The sequence below is a fragment of the Stegostoma tigrinum genome, chromosome 9 (assembly GCF_030684315.1).
Source record: "Stegostoma tigrinum isolate sSteTig4 chromosome 9, sSteTig4.hap1, whole genome shotgun sequence".
Taxonomy (NCBI): Eukaryota; Metazoa; Chordata; class Chondrichthyes; order Orectolobiformes; family Stegostomatidae; genus Stegostoma; species Stegostoma tigrinum.
Window position 1 is genome coordinate 7,898,061 of NC_081362.1, and position 16,926 is coordinate 7,914,986.

The 16,926-nt window shown below is 41.7% G+C and overlaps 1 protein-coding gene across 2 annotated transcripts in view; it reads left to right on the forward strand.

Moving 5' to 3' along the window:
* The window catches only part of ankef1a (ankyrin repeat and EF-hand domain containing 1a), a 56,571-nt gene extending 39,890 nt beyond the window's left edge, over window positions 1–16,681 (forward strand). The window contains exons 5-8 of one of the 2 annotated variants that reach the window (XM_059648330.1): window positions 816–1,042; window positions 11,649–11,821; window positions 13,498–13,632; window positions 16,173–16,681. In XM_059648330.1, coding sequence (XP_059504313.1) covers window positions 816–1,042; window positions 11,649–11,821; window positions 13,498–13,632; window positions 16,173–16,331 — 694 coding nt within the window. In that variant the 3' untranslated portion in view covers window positions 16,332–16,681. The remainder of the gene's footprint in view (window positions 1–815; window positions 1,043–11,648; window positions 11,822–13,497; window positions 13,633–16,172) is intronic. The other variant, XM_048535570.2, reaches the window with a different exon arrangement.
* The last annotated feature ends 245 nt before the right edge of the window (window positions 16,682–16,926 follow it).

Below are 16,926 nucleotides of genomic sequence, written 5' to 3' on the forward strand. Positions count from 1 at the left end.
CAGCAGCCCAAGCAGCATCTCAGGAGCCTATCCCCTCCCTACCTCCCCACCTACACTCTCTCCACCTATCTTCTTTACTCTCCATCTTCGGTCCGCCTCCCCCTCTCTCCCTATTTATTCCAGTTCCCTCCCCCCATCCCCCTCTCTGATGAAGGGTCTAGGCCCGAAACGTAAAAAGCTTTTGTGCTCCTGAGATGCTGCTTGGCCTGCTGTGTTCGTCCAGCCTCACATTTTATTATCTTGGAATCTCCAGCATCTGCAGTTCCCATTATCGCAGATCATTAGTACTCTGCAAGTGAAGTGCTCCAAAATAGACACTGCTGAATTTTGGCAGGTTCCTCTGCCAACAGGAGTTGGGACTTAATATCTCCCGGTGGAAGTGCACCATTCTGCTTACTCATTTAGGTTGTACCAATTTTTAAGTTTGGCCTTGTCATTGGTTGTCAGGATTTGTTTAAGATTAAACCTGATAGGGACTTGTTTTAGATTATTTCTTTAAGGGATTTGTCTTTTTGGCCATTGATATATTTTGGTTGTTTAATTACATCATCAATTCAGGACTGTTTAAATATTTATATTGTAGTAAGATATGAGATCCACAGTTACACCATATTAGTCTTTGCCAGGAAATCCCTTGCACATTACTACAGCAATGTTTTTCTCAATAGGTGTCATATTGTACATTATCTTCCACACAATCATTTTAACTTAGTTAAATATTACCACTTAGACTAAGCACATTCAAATAGTGGACAGCTCTGTTAGAAACTAGACATCATAATGTGGCTATGTTGTAATGTTTTGTATATTCCTAGGGCTAATGTAAATGCACATGATAATTTACTGTGGACACCTCTTCACCATGCTTGCCATTCAGGAGAACAGAGCATTGTTGAATTGCTACTGGATGCTGGTGCATCGGTTAATGCAGCTTCCATTAATGGAGCCACACCTTTAATGAGAGCAATAGAAAGCTGCAAATTGGAATGTGTAACATCTCTGATTAACCATGGAGCTAGTGTTGACATGGAAAACAATAAAGGTATGCTAGCACTGGGCGACAAAATTCGCAAACATTATAAACCAACATTGAAAGAAAAATAGTCCCATAAAAGGAATTTGGGGGTAAACCTTGAGTCGACTTGAAAGGGTAAGTTGTGATTCTGAGTCAGTGAGCAGCTTTTACATTTCTTAGCACCTTCTTCAGTTCCATCGTGTCCAAGACAAGGAACCAAAGATTTGATTAGGTGAATCCCAATTTCCTAGTTAATACTTCGAGAATGTTAAAAAGAATCCAGGAGGGAAATGAGTAAATGAAGAGAACATTTTTAATATTTCAAGAAGATAGATGATTTGTTTGCATGGGGTTAGCCAGCAATGCTGTCTTGCGGTGCCTGCAGCATTATGGGCTCAGCTGCAAGTATGGTGATTCCCAAGGCTCATCTGAGCTCATTAAATAATGACAAAAAAAAATTTGTTCTTACATAATGTCCTCAAAAGCTTCAGGTGCCCCAAAGCTGTTTACAACCAGTACTGTCTTGTAAGTATAATCACTGTTAATACCACCATGCATATATGTTATTGACAAGTTCAATCGAATGTATGTCTGTGCATCAGTGATGGCCTAAATTAAAAATACTACAGCTGACGTAGTCTCTACTTTACCTTAATGGCACAGTCACTCTACATCTTACTGGCAGGGTCTCTCTTACATCTTACTGGCAAGTTCTCTCCTACATCTCATTAGCAGGGTCTCACGTGCACTTTACTGGCAATGTCTTTCCTAAATAATGCTGAAAGGGCCTGTCCTACACCATAATATAAAATATCTCTCCTACCTTGCTGACAGGAAAGCTTCTACACCTTGTTAGCATGGTCTTGTTAGCATAGGACAGGAGGGCATAGCCTCAAGATTAGAGGGAGCAGATTTAGCTCTGAATTGAGAAGGAACTTCTTCACCCAGAGGGTTGTTAATCTGTGGAATTCCTTGCCCAGTGAAGTAGTTGTTGTTACTTCAGTAAACACTTTTAAAGCTAAGGTAGATTTTTTTTGAATAATAAAGGAATTAAGGGATACGGTGGGAAACCGGGTAAGTGGATCTGAGCCCACGAAAAGATCAGCCATCATCTTATTGAATGGTGGAACAGGCTTGAAGGGTTGGACGGCCTACTCCTGCTCCTATTTCTTATGTATGTTCTTATGTCTCCCCTATACCTTACTAACCGGGTCTCTCTCCTGTTCCTCTGATGCTGCCTAACATCCAGCTCCAAACTATGTTGACTCTCTCTTCTATACCTTGCTTGCAGGGTCTCTCCTAACACTTTGTTAGCAGGGTCTCTCCTCCACCTTAATGACAGGGTTTATCTTGTATCTTACTGAAGTATCTCTGGAAATCAGTGTCATCTAATAAATATTAACAAACAGCATATTTCACAGCTAACCTCAATGAAATCTGTGTGGGAGAGCTCACAGCAGGGGACCAGCTAAGTGGCTTTTTAAAGTGTAACCTTACTTTTTTTTTTGCAAATCTATAGTAGTGACTAGAATGAGTTCTTTTTAGTTATATGTTTTATTGAGATCTGTCTCTTGATTAAACTTTAAAAACATGAAATGTAGGTACTAAGTTAGCCTGGTGCAGTGTTGTTTAGAGCAGTAAGACTGTGATGTTTTCCAGCTCAGTCGCTTGTTAAAGTGCAAAGATATTTTTCCCATGTATTCATTCTTGGGATGAGGGCATTGTTGGCCAGGCCGGCATTATTTGCCCATCCCTATGAGTCAACCATATTGCTGTGGGTCAAGACTCACGAGTAGGCCAAGCCAGGTAAGGATGGCAGGCTCCTTCCCTAAAAGACAGCAGTGAACTAGATGGGCTTTCCTGATAATTGGCCATGGACTCACAATCATTATTAGACTCTTAATTCCAGATGTTTATTGAATTCAAATTCCACCATCTGCTATGGCAGTTTTCGAACCCAGGCCCCGAGAAAATTACCTAGGTCTCTGGATTAACAGTCCAGCAATAACACCACTAAGCCTTTGCTTTCCCTTAAATGGCTTTTAGTAGAGTGATGTGCTCTTCCTGTCAGATGTGAGAGAGTCAGGAGAGTGTCCATGTTACTGATGATTATGTCTACAGGAAGTGTGTTTGGTTATGAATCCTATCAGATTGCATGGGTTGGTTGGAAAGGCAGTTAGAGGCAATGAGGAATTTACAGCAGCCAGTGGGTGTGCTGGATGGCAGTTGCAGGAAGGGAGATAAACGGAAGATATGGTCAGGTCGATGAATGATCTCCAGAAAAGGTAGGAGAGGGAGGCAAGTCGCGAAGGAGTCTCCTGTGGCTATCCTCATCTCAGACAGGTATGCTGTTTTACAAAATGTAGGGAGTGATGGACTCCCAGGGGAATGTAGCACTGTTAGCCAGGTTTCTGGTACTGGGACTGGCTCTAGTATAATGAGGGGTACATCAGGTTCCAAGCCATCGATGGTGACAGGGGACTTCCTACTCAGAGCCACTTTTAAGCAGCCAACAGCAAGACATAACAAAGGTGTGTTGCCTCCCTGTTGCCACAATCAAATATATCTCAGAAAGGGTGCAGAATATTCTCAAAGGGGAGAGGAACCAGCAGGAGGTCGTTGTACACAATGGAACTAATCACATGGAAAGAGAAATAGATGAGATTCTGAGGAGAAAATGCAAGAAGCTAGGCAGAAATTTAAAAAGGAGGTCCTAGAGGGTAGTAATATCTGGACTACTCCCAGTGTTACCAGATAGTGGGGGTTGGAATAGGAGGATAGATCAGGTAAACATTTGGCTGAGGAGCTGGTGCAGGGAAGAAAGATTCCCATTTTTGGATCATTGGAATCTCTTCTGAGGTAGAAGTGACCTGTATAAGAAGGACGGATTGCACCTGAATTGAAAGGGGATTAATATACTGGCAGGAAGATTTACGAAAACCTCTCAGGAAGATTTAAACTAGTAAAGCTGGAGGTATGTGGTGTCGTGGAACCTAGGGAGACAGCGAGTAAAGAGACCAGTCTGAGGCTGATACAGCTGGTGAAAAGACCAAGTCAAACAGTCAGGGCAGGCAGGTACAAAAACAGACAACAAGATAGGACTGATAAATTAAACTGCATCTATTTCAATGCAAAAGGCCTAACAAGTAAAGCCGATGAACTCAAGGCATGTTTAAGAACATGGGACAGGAATGTCACAGCAATTGCAGAGATATGGCTCAGGGATGGACAGGACTGACAACTTAATGTTCTGGGGCATCAATGCTATGGGAAAGATAGAAAGACGGGGTGCAAGGGAGGATGGGGAGTGGCATTTTTGATTACGGACAACATTAAGGCTGTGCTTAGGGAGGATATTATTGGGAACACGTCCAGGGAAGTTATTTTGGTGGAACTGAGAAATAAGAATGGGATGATCACCTTATTAGGATTGTATTATAGACACCCCCAATAGACAGTGGAAAATTGAGACACAAGTTTGTAAGGAGATCTGTTATCTGTAAGACTAATAGGTGTTTATGGTAGGTGATTTCCAAACATAGACTGGGATTGCCAGAGTGTTAAGGGCTTGGAGGGAGATGAATTTGTTAAATGTGTCCAAGAACATTTTCTGATTCAGTATGTGGATGTATCTACTAGAGAAGCAAAACTGTCAGTGGGGGAACACTTTGGGGCCAGTGACCATAATTCTATTGTTTTAAAATTGTAATGGAAAAGGATAGAGCGGGATCTAAAAGCTAAATTGGACCAAGGTCAACAATATTAGGCAAGAACTTTCAAGAGCTGATTGGGGTGGATGTTTTCAGGTGAAGAGATGACTGGAAAGTGGGAAGCTTTGAAAAATAAGATAATGGGAGAGAAAGACTGTTTGTTCCTGTTAGGGTGAAGGGCAAACCCAGTAGGTGTGGGGAATGTTGAATAACTAGAGAACATAGAACATTACAGTACAGACCCTTCGGCCCTCGATGTTGTGCCGACCTGTCATACCAATCTGAAGCCCATCTAACCTACACTATTCTATGTACGTCCATATGCTTGTCCAGTGACGACTTAAATGTACTTAAAGTTGGCGAATCTACTAGTGTTGCAGGCAAAGCGTTCCATTCCATTACTATTCTCTGAGTAAAGAAACTACCTCTGACATCTCCTATATTTTTCACCCCTCAATTTAAAGCTATGCCCCCTCGTGCTCCCCGTCACCATCCTAGGAAAATGGCTCTCCCTCTCCACTCTATCTAACCCTCTGATTATTTTATATGTTTCAATTAAGTCACCTCTCAACCTTCTTCTCTCTCATGAAAACAGCCTCAAGTCCCTCAGCCTTTCCTCGTAAGACCTTCCCTCCATAACAGGCAACATCCTAGTAAATCTCCTCTGCACCTTTTCCAAAGCTTCTACATCCTTCTTATAATGCGGTGACCAGAAATGTACGCAATACTCCAAGTGCGGCCGCACCAGAGTTTTGTACAGCTACAGCATAACCTCATGGTTCCGGAACTCTCTCCCTCTATTAATAGAAGCTAAAACACTGTGTGCCTTCTTAACAACCCTGTCAATCTGGATGGCAACTTTCAAGAAACTGTGTACATGGACACCGAGATCTCTTTGCTCATTTACACTACCAAGAATTTTACCATTAGCCCAGTACTTTGCCTTCCAGTTACTCCTACCAAAGTGCATCATCTCACACTTGTTTGCATTAACCTCCATTTGCCACCTCTCAGCCCAGCTCAGCAGCTTATCTATGTCTGTCTGCAACCTAAAGCATCCTTTGTCACTATCCACAACTCCACCGACCTTAGTGTCGTCTGCAAATTTACTAGCCCATCCTTCTACGCCCTCATCCAGGTCATTTATAAAAATGACAAACAGCAGTGGACCCAACGCCGACCCTTACGGTACACCACTAGTAACTGGTCTCCAGGATGAACATTTCCCTCAACCATCACCCTCTGTCTTCTTTCAGCAAGCCAATTTCTGATCCAAACTGCTATATCTCCCACAATCCCATTTCTCCGCATTTTGTACAATAGCCTACTGTGGGGAACCTTATGGAACGCCTTGCTGAAATCCATATACACCACATCAACTGCTTTACTCTCATACCTGTTTGGTAATTGAGATTTTGGCCAAAAAGAGGAAGAAAGCATATGTCAGGTATAGACTGTAGAGTTTGAGTGAATCTCTAGACGAGTATAAAGGCAGTAGCAATACAAAGGGATTCTACCAATACATTAAAGACAAAAGAGTAACTAGGGAAAGAATAGGGCCTCTAACACATCAGCAAGGCTGCTTATGTGTGAAACCACAGCAAAAGGGGGAGTTACTAAGCGAGCATTTTGCATCAGTGTTTACTGCGGAAAAGGGCATGGAAGGTATAGAACGTGGGGAAGTAAATGGCAGCATCTTGAAAAATATGCATGTTACAGAGGAGGTGGTACTGGATGGTTTAAAATGCATAAAGGTGGATAAATCCCTGGACCTGATCAGGTGTACGCTGGAACTATTTTGAAGCTAGGGAAGTGTTTGCTGATCTCCTTGCTGAGATATTTGTATGATCAATAGCCACAGGTGAGGGGCTGGAAGATTGGAAGTTGGCTAAAGAACAAAGAAAATTACAGCACAGGACAGGCCCTATGGCCCTCCAAGCCTGCACCGATCGAGATCCTCTGTCTAACCTGTCATCTATTTTCTCAGGGTCTGTGTCCATTTGCTCCTCGCCCATCCATGTACCTGTCCAAGTAGTGCCATTATTTAAGAAAGATGTGAAGCAAAAGCCAGGAAACTAGAGACCGGTGAGCCTGATATCAATGCTGGGTAAATTGTCAGAACAAATTCTAACAGACAGAATTTACATGTATTTCGAAAGGCAGGGACTGCTTAGGGATCGTCAACATGGCTTTATGCATGGGAAATCGTGTCTCAGTAATGTAATCGAGCTTTTTTTGAAGAAGTAAAGAAGGGGATTGATGAGGGCACAGTGGTGGGTGTGACCTATATGAACTTCAGTAAGACTTTCAACAAGGTTTCCCATGGTAGACTGATTAGCAAGGTTAAATCACAACAGAATAGAGGGACAATTAGCTGTTTGGATATACAACTGGCTCAAAGATAGAAGGTGGAGGGTGGTGGTGAAGAGTTGCTTTTCATACTGTGACCAGCGGTGTGCCACAAGGATCAGTGCTGGGTCCATTGCTTTTTGTCAATTATATAAATGATTTGGATGTGAACATAGGAGGTATGCTTAGTAAGTTTGCAGATGACACCAAAATTGGAGGTGTAGTGCACAGCAAGGAAGATTACTCAGAGTACAACAGAATCTTGATCAGATGGGCTAATAGGCCGAGAAGAGGCAGATGGAGTTTAATTTAGGTAAATGAGATGCTGCATTTTGGAAAAGCAAATGAGGGCATTTGCCTTTGGTAAGCTCCTGGGGTGTGTTGCCGAGCAAAGAGACCTTCGAATGCAAGTTCATTGTTCCTTGGAAGTGGAGTCTCAGGTAGATAGGATAGTGAAGAAGGCATTTGGTATGCTTGCTTTTATTAGTCAATGTATTGATTATAGGAATTGGGAGGTCATGTTGTGGCTGTACAGGACATTGGTTCAGCCACTTTTGGAAAACTGTATTCAATTCTGGCCTCCTTGCCATAGGAACAATGTTGTGAAACTTGAAAGGACTCAGAAAAGATTTACAAGGACATTGCCAGGGTTGGAGGAGTTTGATGTACAATGAGAGGCTGAATAGGCCAGGACTAGTTTCCCTGGAGCGTTGGAGGCTGCGGGATGATCTGACAGAGGTTTATAAAATCATGAGGGGCATAGATAGGGTAAATAATCAAGATCTTTTTTCCTGGGATGGGGAATCCAAAACTAGAGAGCATAGGTTTAAGGTGAGAGGAGAAAGATATAAAAGGGACCTAAGGGACACCTAATGGTGGTGCATGTAAGGAATGAGCTGCCAGAGGAAGTGGTGAAGGCTGGTACAGTTACAACATTTAAAAGGCATCTGGATGGGTACATGCATGATAAGAGTTTAGAGGGAAATGGGGCAAATGCTGACAAATGGGATTAGATTTATTTAGGAATACTAGGTCAGCATGGACAAGTTGGACAGGAAGGTGTGTTTCCATGCTGTATATCACTATGACTCTATGACAGGGTCTCTCCTGCACCTTTTATTCTGTTATAGAATCCCCACAGTGGCCATTCAGCCCAACTAACCATCTGAACAGCATCCCACCCAGACCCATCCCCATACCCCATTACACTGCATTTCTCATGGTTAAAGCACCTAACCTACACATCCCTGAACACAATGGGTAATTTAGCATGGCCAATCCACCTAACCTGCACATCTTTTGACTGAAGGGTTTATCCTACATCTCACTGACAGGGTTCTTACCTACACCTTGTTAGCAGGGCCTCTTCTATACCTTGCAGGCAGGTTCTTACTCACACCTTGTTGGCAAGGTTTCTCCTGTACCTTGCATGGCACGAGATTGTGCATTATCATGTCTGACACCCAAACTGAAATTCCAGCAGACATTTCTCTGGCAATAAGCAAAAGAAAGACCCAAGCCCGACTGAAGCACAGCCAGTACAGTGATCTCCTGAATCTTCATTTATCCCGTTGCTTTGATGCACTTACACAATGTCACGCCGTACATACTAGGAGCAGAGCCACATTATGGAAATGAGGAGACATTGTACCCTGAAAGAAAGTATTCTGCTTTCAGCATGGATCTTCTTATTTTTTTCTGATGAAACCGACCAATGCAAGTTCATGAAGCTATCGGACAAACCCAATGTGTTTTTTTACGGCTAATGAAGAGTTAAAGGCACATGTTGCCCTTCCTTTATCTAACTTTATCCTGCGCTGTTTCATTTGTGGACTCTGTCAGTTCCAAATTATTCACCAAACATATTGTCCTTCATTGCACTTGTATCAGGTGAGATGCTATCGTACATACATAACGTGAAGCAATGATTGACACCTATGTTTAGATATAGCCATTGAGTGTAAGCTAAAATTACATTTAGCAGTCTGCACATATACATAGCCACCTCTCTCAGCATATCTTTGTAAATCGTATAAACCTCATCTTTAATAATAGCCTTGCTCTTCAGGGGGCATTGGCATTTTCACTTCTTTCCTTTCTGAATATGGGCCTTCATAAAATTCCAGTCAATTCAGGAATGGATTCTGAACTTACATTGTTACTGGCCCCATCAAGCCTGCTATTAACCCTGTACTCAACGAGAATCATCTCAAGACATTTCCTACCAGACAACCTTCTGCAATGCTCACAGGAGTATTTTATGCTTGAGGTTCTGGGCCCCACATTTTAAAAAGAGAATCATACCCTTAGACAATGTTCAGAGGAAATAGGTTTGTATTGCACTGAGTGCAGAAGATGTTAGTTAGATGAAGAAACTGCATTGATCTCCTTAAAAATGTGAATCTGAGCCATGTCCCTACCGAAGTGTATTAGTTATGTGTTATTTGCCAAACTCGGCTAATCCAGTGTATTTCTGCTCAGCTTCCTTTCTACACTCAGTAAACACGAATGCAACCCTAAAAATTGGATATGTGTATCCTAACTTCCAGTAAGCCCCATTTGCCTCTCACCCCTGTGCTTGTTGCTCTGGCTCCTGGTCCAGGAATGTATCAACAATAAATTGTTCTTCTTTATATTGGAGTCCCTCCATCCCTCACCAATTTCCAACCTGAATCCCGAATCATGAGCATTGTGTATATCTAAAACCATGGGTGTTTTGAAAGTTTCCAACCTGACAAGAGAGGGAGCCTTGCCTACTCTTGGGAAGCAGTCACGTTGGTATTGTAAACATCTAAGCCTGTCTGGCCATACCTGCATCCAACTGCACAATGCATTGACTTGGAGTGACTAAACAACAGACAGAACCAAACTATAGTTGGATACTACATTTAAGAAAAGGAAACTATAGTTTTTAAATTCCAGCTACACACTGTTGGGCATGAACTGTCCTCCAATCAGAAATTTGATCCAATCCACTAGCTGCCCAAATAAATATTATTTGGCCTGAACCAAATGGTGGAACAGGGTCAGTGGGTAGATTGGCCTACCCCCATTCTTATTTCTTGCAATCTTGATTATGATCTTCAAATCATATACTGTTCCAAGTCATAAGAATGGTTGGCTCATTAACATCTTGGTGAACGTTTAACACAACAATCCACTCTTTGCTGTTTTCTCTTGAGAGGCCCTATTTTTAACACTGCGACAGTCACATTCATGTTAGGAACATTATTATAGTTTAAACCCCCAAATCCTTGTCGACAATCCATAGGCAGACCAGTTCCAATGGGGCTAATGAAAATCAATTGTTTAAAATCCTGGAAAATCTAGATACCCCATCAAACAGCACCTTGCCCAAAGACATTGGAAGCGAGGTGGAAAATGGCCTCACGCCCCCCGCCCCCCCCCCCCCGGCTAAAAAATTCCACTGATTTTAAACAGGCCAGCATCTACATGGTGTTTCACATTTTAGTTGCTGCGCAGGGGTCAACATTTCAGTGCTTCAGCATTTATTCACTTTGTGAGAAAAAAAATCCTGAATTCCAAATTACAGGATTTGCAAGGGAATCGAATGTGTTTTAAGTGGAGAGCATGATCAATGGAATTGGAAAGGCAGCTGTAGCATAAGTGTAATGGTTTATTTAAACATGTATAGAAGATATAACTGGAAGATTTTAAAAAATGGAGAGTCAATCTCAAATGGAGAGTGTAAGCTGAAAGAGGCAAGAGAGTCAAACAACTTAGTGTTTTGTTTTTGTCTTGTTTATGCTCTTGTGAAAGTTATGCGTATTCATGCATTTTTTTAGTCCAATCACTTTGAAGTTTCTGAAGTTTGAACCTTTTTCTTTGCTCAGTTATGTAGGAGAAATTTGGTCGGCTTTGGCCAATGACTCTGCTCCTTTGGTGCAGTACATTTTACAACATGAACACCAATAGCATTGCCATAAATATAAGAATGCCATCAGCATTTAAATGAGTTATCCGAAGTAGCATTTAGTGTAAAATTAAAGTCAAATAATTCTGTTCACCACAATCTTTTGATGTTCCTGCTCATAACATCCAGATCTACCACACTATGTTGCTGTACATAGGAATATCTCAGCTCCTCTGTACTGTCGGAGTTGATGCTTTTGAATAAATCACTAAAACTTCTGCAGTCTCAAGTGGACACAAAGAAGGTCCCATGCCAATACTGGAAGGTAAACAAGAGAGTTCTTACAAAAATTCCATGCAATATTTACCGTCTCAACAAATACCATTAAAATAGTGGGCAGCTTATCTCATTCCTATTTGTATAATTTTGCTACATTTGCCTACTGTACAACAGTGCATACATTTCAAAAGTGCTTCTTGGCTGTGAAACGATTTGTGCTTTCCTGAGGATATGAGAAACACATACATATTAATGCAATTTTTGTACTGTCTCTTTGAAGTTTCTACAATCTGAGGCTTTTTTGCTCAATTATGTTTAAAACTGATGGAGAAATTGGGTTGACACTGGCTGGTAACAATGTTACTTTTGCATGGTATATTTTACATGACACAATGGCCTTTTTTTGTTTTATTTAAATTAGGGCAAAATGCTTTGGACCTTGCAAATGCCTTTGCTGATATAAGGATAATTCAAGTGATCAAGGAGAAAATGGACAGCCTTCCAAAGAAAGAAAAACCCAAAAAGGGTGGGAAAGCTGCAAAAGGAGGCAGTGCGATTTCTGCGAGGCTCCAGGCGGCCTCGCTCGAAATGACGGTAAACTAACTCCTCCAGTCTGTTCCAAAAACCAAGAAAATTGCAGATGCTGTAAATCTGGAACAAAAACAGAAGTTGCTGTTAAAGCTCAGCAGGCCTGGTAGCAGCCTGGGTCTGGTCAGCCTCCCTCAGAACTGAGGAAGTTAACGTTAACTGATTTTTTTTCCACAGATGCTACCAGGCCTGCTGAACTTTACCAGCAACTTCTGTTTTTTGCTCCTCCAGTCTATTGTTCTTGAGGGCTTTTTGATAAATTTAGTTTGAAGATGTGGCCTACTTGATAACCTGGTGAATATGGGGTACAGACAATCTTCACATCTCTATGGTTGTCCTGAGTCTGGGACGTGTGCTCATCCTAGCTTTCCAGGCCTAACCTACAGAGGTCACCAGTGACATTACTTTGGGCCAATTGTCAGGCACTTTTCCTGCCCTGCCCCCCAACCACCTCTCAGGAAATGTAATTCCTCTACTTGGTCAGAGACAGGGTGGACATGGATTCTAAGCTCACAAAGAGGATTGCAGTGACAAAGAAAATGTAGGAAAGACAAATTTTGGCCCACCACCTTTTGGGGGCTCAAACTGGACTCATTAAGAGTCTTGTAACCAGAAAGGATAAACTAAAAAAAACTGGAATTTTCCAGAATTTTCTAGCAAGCCGCGAGCCCTCACTCCCACCTGGAGTGTAACTAAAGACCTCTCTGTAGGGGAAAGGCTGTACCATCCATTCCATCAACCACCCCCCTGTCAACCACCATCACTACTGACACTGGGGGCCTCACAATTGGAACATATTTTAAAAATATAACTTATCAAGTAAGTTGGTGAGAGGGTGCCTCTACTGTGAAAAGACCCCCTCAATTATTTGCCATCCATTTCAAGTTGCTGGTCTTCACAAGCAAGAAGGCTTCTAATTGGCCTTCCAGCTTCTGAGAACCGGTCTCCCACCCGCCAACCCTTTCTTTGAGCCACCTCAGGGGTCACCGCTAGGCAGATGTCATAGTGGGACTGTTTTGGGTTGGTGATCCAGTACCAGGCCCTTCTCCTATTTTCCATCCTCACAGTCTCATGGGAACACATCTCCTCACAGTTCAAATGTCATGTTCTCCAATATTCACCCCTCACTGGGACAGACTGGCCCAGAAAACCTTGTGGCTATTTCACCAGATGCCTGCCAATATAGAATCCACTGCCACCACTAAAAGCTGGAAACCATACTCCAAAGGGACATTTCTTTCTTTCTCTCAGGGACAGTAATTCGGCAAAAGGTCAAGCAAATGAATTGCACATGTTGAATTCATTGAGGTCAGCACTGCATTCTATCACCTGGTGATGGAGTATGTTTTCAGAGGTGGTTCCCTCATAACTGGGATGTAATTACACCACATGGACTAGAGTGATCCAGCAATTCTAGTCAAGGAGGTGATGTTCTGGCATAATGGGTAGTGTCCCGACCTCTGAGTCAGAAGATCTCAATCAAGTCCCAATTGCCATAAGATGTGTTATGAACAGATTGATTTAAAAACATCTATTTCTTAAATTCTGTGGATTTACTGTTCCAAAATTAATGTTTAATTGAATTCTGAAGCATGCATTCTGTCTTGGATGCAGTTTGACGCATGAAATCTCACTTTAAATAAATACTCACCTTTTTCTCAAATATATTTATATTTTAACAGACACCGATTCCAACTCTGCCTCGCTCTTTGAAGTCACCAAAGAAAGAATTGCCCAAGGACAGCATAGCAAAGAAAAGTGAAATGTTAAACAGTGGCATTGCCAAGAAAATTGATATCACCTTTGTTCCAAAGACTGTAAGTACAGAATGCTCTGCAAAAACATTTTCTCTGCAGCAAATTGTAAATAACTCAAAGGTTTGAATGTTGGCAAAGTTTCTAAGAATTTCCTAAGAATAGCTCAGCATGCCATGGTGCCTGAATTCTACAGGAAGATTGCATGTAAATGGCATAATGAAACTAAAGTCGTTTCCTGTTCTTTGCTAACCTAATGGCCCAGATCTTCCATTTTCCTTACGTTCAGACACACGCTTAAAGATACGCATTAAGATTCCTTGGATGTCCCAGATCACTCAGTCCCTGGAATTGTCCAGGAAGCTTAGACACGTAATGAGCAATTCTTCAGCTCCCTGGGGACCCTACACAAATATTTCCAAATCTGTTAGAATTGAGCCTCAGTTGGCTGGACAGCTGGTTTGTGATACAGAGTAAAACCAACAATGTGAGTTCAGTTCCTGCACCAGCTGAGATTACCATGCACATTCTCCTTCTCAGTCTCTCCACTTGCCTCAGATGTGGTGATTATCAGGTGATTATCAGGTTAAAACACCTCCAGATGTGTTTTGCTCTCTGTCCCTGTAATGAAAGATCACCTTTATAGTTGGATCACAACTGCAGCAGTTTGCCTTTACGGAGAAAGACCTGGGAGAGATATGACTTATTTACCTGGACTGTTACCTAGGAAATGTTTGAGGTTAAAATGGTGTCCAACTTCTGGGTAATAACACCCCCTTCAGCTCCTCACTGACCACCAACATTCCCACATCCTGATGCTCGGACCTCAACCCTGAGCCTGAACCCCAACCTCCGATGTCTTTCCACTGACCTCCCTTCCTTCCTGTCCAATTAATAAGCTTGGATTTGTTTCAGGAAACATTTGGACCCCACTTGATTTAAATTCCATCAATAGCTACATCACCACACGACTGCTGCATTCATCAATACTCCACATTCTGGATGTCTTTCTAATGATCCAAAACTAATTCAAATCAGAGTAAATTTTCACATGGTCTTTAATGTTTGATCATTCCTGTCACCCTAGCATTAAACTCCCTGAATGCTATTCCTCTCGACTACTTCCTGCAGTAAACATTTAAGCATTAATTACCCTATAGGTGAAGTGGTTTCTCACAAATTATGCTTTGGATTTATTCATAACTACGTTACATTTTTGGCCTGCTAGTGCACATCTGTTTCCACAACCAGGAGTGACGAGAACTAGGAAATAGAGATTCAACCATTTGACAGAGGTGTGGAGTATTTTTTTTTTCCCTCAGAAAATCATGAGTCTTTGAAACTCTTTTCTCAAGAGCAGCTGAAGCAGAATCATTTAAATATTTATAAGGCAAGGTTATCGAAGGTCAATTTGAATGTGGCATTGAGAGCTCAATCAGGCACAATCTTATTGAATAGTGGAGTAGGCTGAGGGCTGAGTGACCTACTCCTCATTTGTTTGTTAGTGAAGTTGCTCTATCAAGCCCATTCATAACCTAAGAGATATCCAACAGGTCATTGCAGTCCTTTCTTTCTGATGAGAACACCTGTTCATTCTTTCCAGTTGGGTGAAACATCCCAGTGTGAAGCCCATAGAAGGCCATTACATGTGAGTGACTTCAAAGAGTGTTATTTAAAGGATGTGTGATCTGCTCCATCTGATTATGAGTATGAAAATATACCTGATGCTTTCAATAGCATGGAACTTCATGCAATTCCTACACTGTGGAAGCAGACCATTCGGCCCATCGAGTTCACACCAACCCTCTGAAGAGTACTCAACCTAGATCCATTCCATCCCTGTAACCCTGCATTTCCTGTGGCTAATCCATATAGCCTGCACATCCCTGGACACTATGGGCAATTTAGCATGGCCAGCCCACCTAACCTGCGCATCTTTGGCCCGTGGGAGGAAACCACAGCACCCAGAGGAAACCCTCGCAGATGCAGGAAGAAAGTGCAAACTTCATGCAGACAGTTACCCTAGGCTGACATCAAACCCAGGTCCCTAGCACTGTGAGGCAGCAGTGCTAACAACTGGGGGACTGTGACATCTCCTGAGTTAGAAAGACATGGTGTCGTTTTATAACACCTGCACTTCCATAAGATAGTGGAAATGCATTTGAAGACACATTCACAACTTCTGTGTGTTACATAAATAGATCTTGCATGTCCTTCATTCTAGTGCTGCACAAACAGCACCGCAACATAAAGAAACAATGGAAACTGAATTATGTGCCTTGAAACCACATTCAGTCAAAGTGGTACTGTAATTTAACCTGACTAACATATGGAAATGTATCAGGGAGTTAGGAAGTTCACTGAACCAAAGACAGATTCCACATTTCCCTTTCTTCAATTATTTCTGTTCCATCTTGATTTCCTGATGATTAATCTTTATCAGGATAACAGGTAAATTCAATGCAACTTGTACTGTTTGTTTCTCCTTTCTATAAAGGGAAAGAAGGTGATAAACGTGACCTTTCTCTGCACTGAAATAATCAATTTTCCCCTGTACTATTTGAATTTCGAATGGTTTAAGAAAATTTTACATTTTATTGCAGACATGGGCTAACCAACCAACAACCGAAGAGCTCATACAAAGGAGAGTACGAAACCGGGAGAAATTCACCTACGAAGTGGATTTTAATGCTTACCTGACACCTTTCAAGCGAAACATCAAAAAGAAATTGGAAGAAATAAATAACTTGACTTCCAAATAGTCAGGATGTTGGCAGCTGCAAACATTTGGGATATTTGCATTGATCAGAGACATGTGACAGAATAAAAGACGCACACAACAGAATGGTTCTTTGTTACAATGGCGTTCAAACATTTGTTACAAAATAGGTTTGTGTAACTCTTAATATCTCAGTGGGAAAGGCTGCAAGATAGAAAGTTTTATTTATAAAAAGTGATCCTGATTTAGTTAATGATATTATATAAATTAAACACAAACATCTATATTCCTCTATTCTGACTTTTCTTACAATGAACTTTGGACACTGTTTCTTTAGGTATAAAGGAAACTTTTGTTAAAAATGAATATAAGTAACTGACTGGTGAGACACAGAAATATACAATTACATAGAAGTCAGAACACAGAAACTGATTAATCTTCTAGCCAGATACCATTGGCTGCTCCCTACAAAAGGCATGGTCTTAAAGCATTAAAATCTGATGTTATTTTTCAACTTTGAGAATATAAAAGAAAGTTCAGCAAAGTTGAAGACTTTTCCCACCACTGACAATGCAACGAAAAACATTGTGAGGAAGGTGGTGGACCAGAGCTGGCCTGAATCAGGGGATTGCAGGGCT